Source organism: Dermochelys coriacea, chromosome 23 (assembly GCF_009764565.3).
Source record: "Dermochelys coriacea isolate rDerCor1 chromosome 23, rDerCor1.pri.v4, whole genome shotgun sequence".
Taxonomy (NCBI): Eukaryota; Metazoa; Chordata; order Testudines; family Dermochelyidae; genus Dermochelys; species Dermochelys coriacea.
The window spans coordinates 12,625,802-12,638,724 of record NC_050090.1 but is presented as its reverse complement, the minus strand read 5'-3'; the positions used below and the strand labels follow the sequence as shown (position 1 = coordinate 12,638,724).

The 12,923-nt window shown below is 68.2% G+C and overlaps 1 protein-coding gene across 1 annotated transcript in view; it reads left to right on the top strand.

The window, feature by feature from the left end:
* Window positions 1–12,448, top strand: part of LOC119847448 (myosin-10-like) — a 24,430-nt gene extending 11,982 nt beyond the window's left edge. The window contains exons 6-19 of the mRNA XM_043501683.1: window positions 6–83; window positions 870–974; window positions 1,466–1,618; window positions 2,840–3,088; window positions 3,440–3,652; window positions 4,334–4,546; window positions 4,635–4,796; window positions 5,099–5,227; window positions 6,296–6,384; window positions 6,758–6,881; window positions 7,947–8,155; window positions 8,491–8,599; window positions 9,245–9,417; window positions 11,004–12,448. Coding sequence (XP_043357618.1) covers window positions 6–83; window positions 870–974; window positions 1,466–1,618; window positions 2,840–3,088; window positions 3,440–3,652; window positions 4,334–4,546; window positions 4,635–4,796; window positions 5,099–5,227; window positions 6,296–6,384; window positions 6,758–6,881; window positions 7,947–8,155; window positions 8,491–8,599; window positions 9,245–9,417; window positions 11,004–11,154 — 2,157 coding nt within the window. The 3' untranslated portion in view covers window positions 11,155–12,448. The remainder of the gene's footprint in view (window positions 1–5; window positions 84–869; window positions 975–1,465; window positions 1,619–2,839; window positions 3,089–3,439; window positions 3,653–4,333; window positions 4,547–4,634; window positions 4,797–5,098; window positions 5,228–6,295; window positions 6,385–6,757; window positions 6,882–7,946; window positions 8,156–8,490; window positions 8,600–9,244; window positions 9,418–11,003) is intronic.
* The last annotated feature ends 475 nt before the right edge of the window (window positions 12,449–12,923 follow it).

Here is a 12,923-nt window from a genome sequence, read left to right as displayed (position 1 = left end):
GGCAGGTGCAGGAGCTGCAGATCCGGGCCAGCGAGGCCGAGCGAGCCAAGGCCGAGCTTGCCGACCGCGTGGGCAAGCTGCAGGTGAGACCCCTGCAGCCCCCTGGATCAGACCCATGGATCCCGCTCCCTCCATCACCCCAGTCCCCTGGGCCCATCTACCCCAGTATCCCGCCCCCGGATCAGATCCATGGATCCTGCCCACTCTATCTATCCCAGTATCCTGCCCCCTCCATCACTCTCCAGGCCCATCTATTTCAGTATCCCACCCCTTTCCTGCCCCTAGATCAGACCCATGGATCCCTCCCCCTCCATCTACCCCGGTATCCTGCTCCCTCCCTGCCCCCCTGGACCTCCTGGGTTCATATACCCCCGTATCCTGCCCACTGGATCACCCCCCCACGCCCATCTACCCTGGTATCCCACCTCCTCCATCCCTCCCACAGGCCCATCTACCCCAGTGTCCTGTCCCCTCCCTGCCCCCTGGTTACATATACCCCTGTATCCTTCCCCCTCCATCACCCCATGGGTCCATCTACCTCAGTATCCTGCCCCTTCCGTGCCCCTGGATCACCCCCACATGCCCATCTACCCTGGTATCCTGCCACCTCCGTGCTCCCCTGGGCCCATCTACCCCGGTATCCTGCCCCCTCCATCACCTCCCTGGGGCCATCTACCCCAGGATCCTGTGCCCTCCCTGCCCCATGGGTCCATATACCCCAGTATCCTGTCCCATCCCTGACCCCTGGATCCCCCCCACCCATCTACCCCAATATCCTGCCCCCTCCCTGCCCCCCTGGATCACCCCTGTGGGATGATGGGGGCCATGGAGCAGGGTTGCTGAGCCCCTCCCCCATTTCCCCTGAGCAGAGTGAGCTGGACAGTGTATCGGGAGCCCTGGGCACCACGGAGTCAAAGACGATCAAGCTCACCAAGGAGCTGGCCAGCACGGAGTCCCACCTGCAGGACACCCAGGTAGGGCCCCCCTGGGGGGTACGAGGCTGAGCCCAGCAGGTGCCAGGTTGGGGGCAGCAGTTCGGGGTGGGGGGATGGGCTCTGGGCAGTACGGGGTTACTGCAGGGGTGGGGGGGTGCGGGGTGGAGGGGAGGGGATGGGATGGAGCAGAGTGTCTGAAGAGGGGGCTGGGAATGGGGCCTGGGTGAGGGGAGCTAGGTGGGGTGTGCCAGGGAAGCAGGGCCTGGGCGGTGTGGGGAGGGTGGTGTCTGGTAGGCACAGGTCCGCTCTTCCCCTGGGCCTGGGGGTCTTGTAGGGGACTGTGGTGGGGGTCTTTGCTCTGGGTGGGGTCTCTGCCCTGTAGTCAGGGTCGGGCTGCAGTGGGGTCTCTGACCTGGAGTCAGGGGGAGCGGCCAGCAGCGGGGGGAGGGGCCTGAGGCAGGGTCTCTGCCCCCGGGTTGGGGGGAGGGGTCAGCTGCAGGGTCTCTGACCCGGGGTGGCCCCCTGCACAGGAGCTGCTGCAGGAGGAGACGCGGCAGAAGCTGGCGCTGAGCTCACGGGTGCGGCAGCTGGAGGAGGAGAAGGCCGCCGTGCTGGAGCAGCTGGAGGAGGAGGAGGCTGTGAAGGGCAACCTGAGCCGCCAGATCCAGGGCCTGCAGCAGCAGGTGAGACTGGCCCGGTGCTGAAGCGGGGTGCAGCAAGCACGGTGCTGGCTCAGTGTGCACAGCAGTGGGTGGTGCAGTGGGAGGGTGCAAGGGATGCAGTGGATGCCAAGCGCTGGTGCAGTGAGTGCAGCGCGAGGGGCACAGTGGGCACTATGTGAGGGGTGCCATGGGTGCAGTGTGGGGATGCAGGGGGTGCCAGATGATGGCAGTGTGTGCAGTGTGGGGGATGCAGAGTGAGGGATATAGTGGGCGTGTTGTGGGGGATACTGTGTGTGAGACTGCAGTGTAGGATATGCAGGTGATGCCAAGCACTAGTGTAGGGGGTGCAGTGTGGGGGATGTAGTGTGAAGGTACTGTGGGTGCCATGTGAGGTGTGCAGTGGGCACAATATGGTGAATGCAGTGTGGCAGGATGCAATGGACACCAAGCACTGGTGCAGTAGGCGCAGTGCAGGGGATGAGGTGAGCACCAGGTGCTGGTGCAGTGGTTGCAGTGAAGGGGGTGCAGTAGATGCAGTGTGGTAGGATGCAGTATGAAAGGAGCAGTGGGTGGGGAGTAGTGGATGCAGTGAAGGGGATGCAGTGAGTGCCAGGCACTGGCACAGTGGTTGGTGCAGGGTGGAGGTGCAGTGTGGAACACAGTGGGTGGCAAGCACTGGTACAGTGCAGGGGAAGCAGTGCAGGGGATGAGGTGGGCACCAAGTGCTGGTGCAGTGGTTGCAGTGTGTGGGGGGGTGCAGTGTGGGGATACTGTGAAGGGGATGCAGTGGGTGCCAGGCACTGGCACAGTGGTTGGTGCAGTGTGGAGGCACAGTGAGTGCAGCATGGGGACATAGTGAGTGCCAAGCACTGGTGCAGTGGGCGCAGTGTGAAAGGTGCAGTGGGTGCCGTGTGGGGGGATGCAGGGTGGGGATACAGTAGGCACCAAGCATTGGTTCAGTGGCTGCAGTGCAGAGGGATGCAGTGCATAGGGTGCAATGGGAGGGATGCAGTGTGGGGATGCCGTGAAGAGGATGCATTGGTTGCAAAGCTCTGGTGCGCTGTGTTTCCTGCCCCAGCCCCCTCTTTGTTCCGTCCCTGCTGGCGTCCCAGCATCCCCAAGGGCGAGGCCATTTGCTGCCTGGGACCGGCTCGCTCCGGGGTGGGGGATTCTGGGGGCGTGTGGGGCCGGCGGGCTCCGGGGTGGGAGGCCCCGTGCCCCGGCTGACCCTGCTGCCGGCAGGTGGTGGAGGCCCGGCGGAAGCTGGAGGAGGACGCGGGCACGGCGGAGGCGCTGGAGGAGGCCCGGCGGCGGGCGGCCCGGGAGCTGGAGCTGCTGGGGCAGCGCTGGGAGGAGAAGGCGCAGGCGGCCGAGAAGCTGGAGAAGAGCCGGGCGCGGCTGCAGCAGGAGCTGGACGATGCCAGCCTGGAGCTGGGCCAGCAGCGCCAGGCTGTGGCCAACCTGGAGCGCCGGCAGAAGAAGTTCGACCAGGTGAGGGCGCCGCTCCCCGCCCCTGCACCCCCCGCTGCTCCTCACTGCCCCACCCCCGCTGCTGACTACCCCGTTATTCCCTCCCCCATACTCCCCACCCCTGCTTCCCCCCAGCCCCCTGCATCTGCTGCCCCCCCACTGCCTCCCTCCCCCATTCTCTTCCCACGCTGCCCCTAACCCCACCCACAAACCCTCCACTGCTACTGATCCTCCCCAACCCTACTCCCCACACTCCGGCCCCCTAGCCTGGCCAAGGTCCCCCCCTCCTCACCCCCTCAGCCTGCCCAGGCCCCCCTTCCCCACCCCCAGCCTGCCCAGGCCCCCCACCCTGACGCTCTGGCCCCCCGGCAGATGCTGGCGGAGGAGAAGCTGGTGTCGTCACGCCATGCGGAGGAGCGGGATCGGGCCGAAGCTGAGGCCCGGGAGAAGGAGACCAAGGTGCTGTCGCTGAGCCGGGCCCTGGGGGAGGCGCTGGAGCTTCGGGAGGAGCTGGACCGGCAGAACAAGCAGCTTCGGGCCGAGCTGGACGACCTGGTCAGCTCCAAGGACGACGTTGGCAAGAACGTAAGGAGCCCCGCCCGGACGCCTGGGGAGGGGGGCCTGGGCTGGGAGTCGGGAGTCCTGGGTTCTCTCCCCAGTTCTGGGAGGGGCGTGGGGTCTAACGCTGTGATATGTGTCTGGGAGGGCCCTGACGCGGTGCAGTGGGGATGGTGGCACGGTGCATGTTGGGGGCCCTGGCACGGTGCAGTGGGGATGATGGTGCAGTGCATGCTGGGAGCCCTGGCGCTGTGCAGTGGGGATGGTGGTGCAGTGTATGCCAGAGGCCCTAGTGCGGTGCAGTGGGGATGGCACTGTGCAGTGGGGATGGTGGTACGGTGCATGCCGGAGTCCCTGTCATGATGCAGTGGGGATCGTGGCATGATACATGTTGGGAGTCAGGGTCCGACGTGCGGTGCAGTGGGGATGGTGGTGCGGTGCATGCCGGGGGCCCTGGCACAGTGCAGTGGGGATGGTGCGGTGCATGTTGGCGGCCGTGGCGTGGTGCAGTGGAGATGGTGGCATGATACATGCAGGGAGCTGGGGGCCATGGTGCGGTGCAGTGGAGATGGTGGCGTGGTGCATGCCAGGGGCCCTGGCGTGGTGCAGTGGGGATCGTGGCGTGGTGCATGCCAGGGGCCCTGGCGTGGTGCAGTGGGGATGGTGGCGCGGTGCATGCTGGGAACCCTGGTCCGTGCCCTCCTGCAGGTCCACGAGCTGGAGCGGTCGAAGCGAGCGCTGGAGCAGCAGGTGCAGGAGATGCGGGCGCAGCTGGAGGAGCTGGAGGACGAGCTGCAGACCACGGAGGATGGGAAGCTGCGGCTGGAGGTGACCCTGCAGGCCATGAAGGCGCAGCACGAGCGGGACCTGCAGAGCCGCGACGACACCAACGACGAGAAGAAGAAGCTGCTCTCCAAGCAGGTGGGGGTGCTGGGGCCGGCAGGTTGGCGGGGGGAGGCAGGGGCAGGGCAGGCGCTGGCCGTGGCTGACCCCTGCCCCCCGCCCCCAGGTGCGGGACCTGGAGCAGGAGCTGGACAGCGAGCGGAAGCAGCGGGCCCAGGTGGTGGCGGCGCGGAAGAAGCTGGAGCTGGACCTGCAGGAGGTGCTGGGGCAGATCGACGCCGCCAACAAGGGGCGCGAAGAGGCCGTCAAGCAGCTCCGCAAACTGCAGGTGGGGGGCGTGGCTTGGGGCTGGGGTGAGGGGGCTGGGGGAGGGGCTGGGGGAGGAGCCTCGGGCACCCAACTGTGCCACAGGGGAAGCCTCAAGGGGAGCAGTGCATGTTGGGAGCTGGAGTATCCTGGTTTTCCTCCTGTGTTATGGGACCCTGGTGTCCGGGCGCCCAGGAGCCGGGGTTACCCTGCATTACGGGACCCTGGTGTCCGGGCGCCCAGGAGCCGGGGTTACCCTGCATTATGGGACCCCGGCATCCCGGGGAGGGAGTCTCTTGCTTGCTCTCAACTCATCCCCCGCAGGCCCACATGAAAGAGCTGTGGCGGGAGGTGGAGGAGTCGCGCACGTCCCGCGAGGAGATCTTCCTCCAGTCCAAGGAGAACGAGAAGAAGCTGAAAAACTTGGAGGCGGAGCTACTTCAGCTTCAGGAGGTGAGGGGGTGGGGCTCTTTCATTGGGGCGGAGCTACTTCAGCTGCAGGAGGAGAGGGGGTGGGGCTCTTTCATTGGGGCGGAGCTACTTCAGCTGCAGGAGGAGAGGGGGTGGGGCTCTTTCATTGGGGCGGAGCTACTTCAGCTGCAGGAGGAGAGGGGGTGGGGCTCTTTCATTGGGGCGGAGCTACTTCAGCTGCAGGAGGAGAGGGGGTGGGGCTCTTTCATTGGGGCGGAGCTACTTCAGCTGCAGGAGGAGAGGGAGTGGGGCTCTTTCATTGGGGCGGAGCTACTTCAGCTGCAGGAGGAGAGGGGCTGGGGCTCTTTCATTGGGGCGGAGCTACTTCAGCTGCAGGAGGTGAGGGGGTGGGGCTCTTTCATTGGGGCGGAGCTACTTCAGCTGCAGGAGGAGAGGGGGTGGGGCTCTTTCATTGGGGCGGAGCTACTTCAGCTGCAGGAGGAGAGGGGCTGGGGCTCTTTCATTGGGGCGGAGCTACTTCAGCTGCAGGAGGTGAGGGGGTGGGGCTCTTTCATTGGGGCGGAGCTACTTCAGCTGCAGGAGGAGAGGGGCTGGGGCTCTTTCATTGGGGCGGAGCTACTTCAGCTGCAGGAGGAGAGGGGGTGGGGCTCTTTCATTGGGGCGGAGCTACTTCAGCTGCAGGAGGAGAGGGGCTGGGGCTCTTTCATTGGGGCGGAGCTACTTCAGCTGCAGGAGGAGAGGGGCTGGGGCTCTTTCATTGGGGCGGAGCTACTTCAGCTGCAGGAGGAGAGGGGCTGGGGCTCTTTCATTGGGGCGGAGCTACTTCAGCTGCAGGAGGAGAGGGGCTGGGGCTCTTTCATTGGGGCGGAGCTACTTCAGCTGCAGAAGGTGGGGGGTGGGTTTGTTTCCCTTGGGGGTGGAGGTGAGGGGATGGGGCTATTGCAATTGGGGCGGGGCTATTGCAGCAACGCAAGGTGAGGGGGTGGAGCTATTGCGGAGGGGGCGGGTACGCGCCGTGGGGGGGGTGTCAACGCCCTACGAGCACAGCTAAGACCCCGCTGCCTCTGACCCCTCCCCCACCCGTTCCAGGAGCTGGCGGCAGCTGAGCGAGCCAAGCGGCAGGCGCAGCAGGAGCGCGACGACCTGGCCGACGAGCTGGCCAATGGCGTCAGCGGCAAGTGAGTGCCCCGCCCACTGCCTTGGCTCCGCCCCTGCTGAGGAGGAGAGCCCTGGGCCCGGCCTGCTGCATAAAGCCCGCCCCCCTGCCTGTGGTGGGCCCCGCCCCCTCCCTCTGGCTTGTTGTGAGCTCCACCCCCTGCTGCCATAGGCCCCGCCCCCTGTGCCTGCCCCACTCTCTGCCCCAGCCATGCCCCTATGTATGCCATATCCAAGTCCCACCCCATCCTTTCACTTGCCCCACCCATGCCCCCATTCCCCACCCACGCCCCCTTGGGAGCACCTGTATACTGGGCACGGACCAGGAGCTGCTCGCCCCAGAGCCGCCTCTGCCCCAGGCCCCCAGCCCCCCTCAGCCTGCCCCCCTCCCCGCAGGTCGGCGCTGCTGGACGAGAAGCGGCACCTGGAGGCCCGGATCGGGCAGCTGGAGGAGGAGCTGGACGAGGAGCAGAGCAACGGGGAGCTGCTGAATGACCGTTACCGCAAGCTGAGCCTGCAGGTGTGGGGGGTGTCGAGAACCCCATAGCGCCCCCCGCGGAGCCCCAGTCCCGCTCCCCGCAGCCCAGCGCCCCCCACGGAGCCCCCAGCCCCGCGTCCCCCGCTGAGCCCCCACTCTGCTCCCCTGCTCCCCGCAGCCCAGCGCCCCCCATGGAGCCCCCAGCCCTGCGTCCCCCGCTGAGCCCCCACTCTGCTCCCCTGCTCCCCGCAGCCCAGTGCCCCCGCGGAGCCCCTGTCCCACTCCCCCACTCCCTGCAGCCCTGCGTCCCTCGCTGAGCCCCCAGCCCCGCTCCGCTCCGCTCCGATCCCTGCAGCCCCACGTCCCTTGTGGAGCCCCCACCCTGCTCCCCGCAGCCCAGCGCCCCCCATGGAGCCCCCATCCCGCTTCCCCACTCCCTGCAGCCCAGTGCCCCCCGCTGAGCTCCTACTCTGCCCCCTGCAGCCCAGCACTCCCCGCTGAGCCCCTAGTCCAGCTCCCCGCAGCCCAGTGCCCCCTGTGGAGCCCATGCCCTGCTCCCCCACTCCTTGCGGAGCCCCCACCCCGCCCCCACAGCCCAGCACCCCCTGCCAAACCCCCACCCCGCACCCCAGTGCCCCCTGTGGAGCCCACACCCTGCTCCCTCGCTCCTTGCGGAGCCCCCACCCTGCCCCCCACAGCCCAGTGCCCCTAGCCCTGCGTCCCCTGCTGAGCCCCCAGCCCAGTGTCCCCCACTGAGCCCCCGCTCCCTGCAGCCCCACGTCCCTTGCGGAGCCCCCTCCCTGCTCCCCGCAGCCCAGCGCCCCCCATGGAGCCCCTGTCCTGCTCCCCGCAGCCCAGCGCCCCCTGCGGCCCAGCGTCCCCCGCTGAACCCCCACCCCGCTCCCCCACCCCCTGCAGCCCAGTGCCCCCCGCTGAGCACCTACCCTGCCCCCCGCAGCCCAGCACCTCCCACCGAACCCCCACCTGGCCCCCTGCAGCCCAGCGCCACCCTAGGGCTTCGGGGCCAGCACTGACTGCCAGGGGAAGCGCCCGCTGGGGCAGGGGGTCCCAGGCGCCATGTGACCCGCCCCCCCGCCCCCCCCGCAGGTGGAGACGCTGACGACGGAGCTGGGGGCCGAGCGCAGCTTCTCGCAGAAGGCGGAGAACGCCCGGCAGCAGATGGAGCGGCAGAACAAGGAGCTGCGGGCCAAGCTGGGCGAGCTGGACTCCTCCGTCAAGGCCAAGTACAAGCTGACCATCGCCACCCTGGAGGCCAAGGTGGCCCAGCTGGAGGAGCAGTTGGAGCAGGAGTCCAGGTGACCCTGGGGCCAGGCCCCGGGGGGGGGGTTACCCAGCATGCCCTGGGGCTGGACAGCAGGGGGGTGGAGGGGTAGAGCCTGGGAACCAGCTACCCAGCATGCCCTGGGCCTGTATCCCCTGGGGTACAACCCACTGTTGTGGGACTAGGGGGCCCAACTACCCAGAATGCCCCGGGGCAAGAGCCATGGCCAGAGCGGGGCGGGGGGCTTGGCGTTTGTCTACCCAGAACCCACTGGGGGTCAGAGAAGGGATGTGGCTGCCCTGGGGGATTCTGGGTACGGTGCACCCCGCCGTGAGCCGGGTGCTGACTTCCCCCCGCCCCCCGGCTCAGGGAGCGGATCCTGTCGGGGAAGCTGGTGCGCCGGGCGGAGAAGCGGCTGAAGGAGGTGGTGCTGCAGGTGGAGGAGGAGCGCCGGAGCGCCGACCAGTTCAAGGACCAGGTACGGGCCTGCCCCCCTGCCCCATCCCACACGTCCCCCCCCGGCCCCCTGCCCTGCCTTGCCCCCCGGCACCCCTCCGGCCCCCTGTCCCGCCCCACGCGTCCGCCTCCAACCCCTTGCCCCTCCCCATGAGTCCCCCCTGCCCCATCCCATGCATCCCCCCCCGGCCCCCTGCCCTGCCTTGCCCCCCCGGCGCCCCTCCGGCCCCTTGCCTTGCCCCCCTGACCCCCTCCAGCCCCATCTCGCCCCACGCATCCGCCTCTGACCCCCCGCCCCTCCCCATGAGTCCCCCCGCCCCTGGCGCCATCCCACGCATCCCCTCCAGCCCCCTGCCTTGCCTTGCCCCCCGGCGCTCCTCCAGCCCCCTGCCTTGCTCCCCGACCCCCTGCCCCATCCCAGGCATCCCCCCGGACCCCCCTGCCCTGCTTTGCCCCCCGGCGCCCCTCTGACCCCCGGGCCCGCCCCATGCATCCCCGCCCCGCCCCACGGCACCCCCTGCCCTGCCCTGCCCTGCTCGGCCCCTCGCAGCACGGCGCAGCCCCGCCCCCTGCCAAACCTCCCTGCGCCGGCGCGTGTGGCCCCGCGCCCCCTGCGGCACGGAGCCCCCTAGCGCCCCCGCCGAGCCGCCTGCTCCCTGCCCGGCAGGTGGAGAAGGGCCACATCCGCCTGAAGCAGCTGAAGCGGCGGCTGGAGGAGGCGGAGGAGGAGGCGTCGCGGGCGAACTCCAGCCGGCGCCGCATGCAGCGGGAGCTGGACGACGTCACCGAGTCGGCCGAGTCCATGAACCGCGAGGTCACCACGCTGCGCAACCGGCTCAGGTGACTGGGGGGGCAGGGGGCACCTGGGGGTTGCGGTGGCCTGGAGGAGGAGCCCTCTGGGGCCGGGGGTGGGGAATTTGAACCCAGCTGCGCTAGGGGGCCTGGGTCCTACAGAGGGGATCGGACCCAGCTCCCCCCGCGGGGCTGGCGGGGCAGGGGATCGGACCCGGCTCTCCCCACATGGCACCCATCTAATTCCTGCCCCACAGATGAGTCCTGCCCCGCATGTCTGATCCCAGAGCTCTTCTCGCCGTGCCCCACACAGCCCCCCCAGGGTGGGGGTCGGTCCGGCTCTTGGGGACGGGGCGGTGGGGGTGGGCGTGTGCTGCTTGGGGCCAGCTGATGCTGGAGAAGGGTGTTAGCCAGGCAGCGCCACCAGGGCTCAGGTGAAAGGCATCTATGCGCAGCGCAATAGTTCAGCACAGGAGGGGAAACTGAGGCACGGGGACGGGGGTGGGACCTGCAGAAGAGTCATGAAGAGAACCTAGGAGTCCGGGCTCCCACCCCGCCTGCTGTGTCCACTAGCCCCCATCTCTCCGTGGCTGGGGCGGTCTCTGTTTCTCTCTCACTTTCTCCATCTCTCCTGTTTCCTTCTCTCTCTTCCGATCCCCCAGCAAGTTGGAGCGTCTCCAGTGCAAGTACGTGACCCCCCAGCTCCCGCTGCCCCCCGACTTGCCAGCCCTGTGTGCTGTGTGGCAGTGCCTGCTTCCGGCGCCCCATGGGGGGGGCTGCTTTTGTGTGTGTGTGTGTGTGTGTGTGTGTGTGTGTGTGTGTGGGGGCTGAGCCATCGACTGGGACAGGGATCCCCCTCTGAGCTTCCTCTGCCCCCTCCTGGAGTCCTCCCCCGACCAGTGGTTCCCCCCTCATGCTCCTTCTGCCCCCACAGGGGGTTCCCCCGTCCGAGATCCCCCTCGGCCCACCCCTCTGAGCTCAGGAAGTCCCCCCCTTCCCTCCAGTTCTCTTCCTGTCCCCTGCCACACCTGTTTTTCCCCCCCCCCCCCACCCTCAGTGCAGTCCCAGGCCCTGGCTCCCAGCTGGTGGGGGGCAGTTACTGGTGTCGGGGGTCGCTCGTGCCCCAGAACCCGAGGCTCTGCTGCTGCACTCAGCTCTGGGTGGGGGGCTGCTGGGGGGTGTGTGGGGTGGAGTGTGTCATTTCTAGTCTCTTCTGGCAAGGGGCGGAGATGCTGGGGGGGGTGTGGGTGTTGGTTGCGGGGTCTTCAAGAAGGGCGCTGTTGGTTGTGGGGGGGTACTGGAGGCACTGTGGGGAGCAAGGTGGGGGTGCTCTCTTTGGGGGGATCTAGGGGGTGACGGGGTGGGGGACCTTGTGGGACTAGGGGGGCAGGTTGAACCTGGGGTGCTGGCTGTGGGGGGCCCCATAGGTTGATGGGGGTGGGGCGTTTGCTGTGGGGGTGCTGTGGGAGCGAAGGGGCACCATGGGGGTCAGGGTAGGGGTGTTGGCTGTTTGGGGCCCTAGGGAGGCGACCTAGGGGCCATGGCAGGGGTGCTTACTTGGGGCCTGCCGTGGGGCCAGGCGGGGGGTGCTGTGGGGGGGCCATGGCCCATACTGACCCCTCTTTCCCCCCCAGGCGCGCCCCCCTCACGTTCACCACCCGCACGGTGCGTCAGGTCTTCCGGCTGGAGGGCGTCTCAGATGATGAGGCCGACGGGCCCGATGCAGGGACCCCGGACCCCGAACACCAGCCGCAGCCCCCAGCGGCCGAACCTCCCGCCCCGTGAGGGGCCCCAGGACTGGGGCTGCATGGATGGGGCCCCCCGGCACAATGACAAAGCCAGGCTCAGCACTGGGCCTTGGGCCCTATCCCGGCCCCCCATGCTGGGGGCTGCTCGCATATCAGCCAGCACTTTAGAGGGGGGGTCTGGGGGGGTGGCTGCAGCCTAGCTCAATCCCCTATGAAATAACCCCCCTGCCCCCCACCAGGGTCTGACTGCCGGGGGGCACAGCAATGGTCCCCCCTTCTGGGATCTCTTGTGTCCCCCCCCGACCCAGCACTCCCCCTGGACTGGGATCCCCTGCCCCCATCCCCAGCACCCCAACCTAGGATCCCCCCCGGACCCAGCACCCTCCCTACAGCCTGGGATACTCCCCTGACCCAGCTACCCCCCCACCCCCTGTCTGTTCAGCCCCAGGACTAGAGGGGCAAGCTGGGCACATTCCCCCCCCCTTTCCCCCCCGTTGTGCTCCCCTGTGGGGTGGGGCTGGCCAGGGGTGCCTCCTACGCCCTGGAAGTATCAGGCACTGAAGGGTTAATGGGCTCCAGGAGGCCAAACTCCCCTTCAGAGCTGGTCCTGGGCCCCGTGGCGAGACCCCTCACATGCCGCGTGTATCACCCCCAGGTGCTGGGTCCTGCTCCCCGCACCTGGGAGTGCCCCAGCCTCCGGCCCGGCCCTCAAAGGCACCCTGGAGTCTCATTGGCTTTAGCCGCAGCTGGGGCCCGACTTTGCCCCTCCAGGGGGTTGGGTTGCTGCAGGGCTGAGACCTCTGCACAGAGCTGTCGGGGTCACACCCGTGAGCTGCCCCCCTGGCCCAGCTATCCCCCTCCCTGCCCTCTGGAGCCACCCCCGGGCCCATCTACCCCGGCATCCTGCTTCCCCTGCCCTTTGGAGCCACCCCCGGGCCCATCTACCCCGATATCCTGCCTCCCCTGCCCTCTGAAGCCATCCCCGGGCCCAGCTACCTCGATATCCTGCCCCCTCTATGCTCTCTGGAGCTGCCCCCAGGCTCATCCATCCCAATATCTTGCCCCCCCACCCTCTGGAGCCACCCCCGGGCCCAGCTACTCTGGTATCCCTCCTCCCCCACCCTCCAGAGTCACCCCCAGGCCCATCTACCCCGGTATCCCGCCTCCCCCACCCTCCGGAGCCACCCCCGGGCACAGCTACCCTGGTATCCTGCCCTCCAGAGCCACCCCTGGGCCCATTTACCCCAATATCCTGCCCTCCCCGCCCTCTGGAGCCAACCCCGGGCCCAGCTACCCCAGTATCCCGCCCTCCGGAGCCACCCCCGGGCCCATCTATCCTGGTATCCTGGCCCCTCTCTGCCCTCTGGAGCCGCCCCCAGGTGCATCTACCCCGGTTTCCCGCCCCCTCCCTGTCCTTCAGATCAGACCCCAGGCCCGTCTGGCCCCACATCCTGCCCCTTTGAGGATCGGGACCTCTGAGTTTCCCCACATCTCAGCATCTCAGAGTAAACACTCGCGGGCCCCCCGGCCCCACTGAGCCCCCAACAGCCACAGGAGAGATGGAAACTCTTTGCTAAGCCCTCACCTCCGGCTCCCTGCCCCCACTTCAGCAAACACTGGGTCACCAAATCCCCGGCCCCCTTTTCCTAGTGTCTTTGGCCTTTGGCTGTGGGAGTCACCACCTCTCCCTGGTTGGATCCTGCCCATCCAAGTCCCCCCCCCCCCCCGTTTTATTCTCTCTCTGCGCAGTGATTTGGGGCGGGGGGCTCCTAAGGTGGCTGGGTTTGGAGCCGTTGCCTTGTGGCC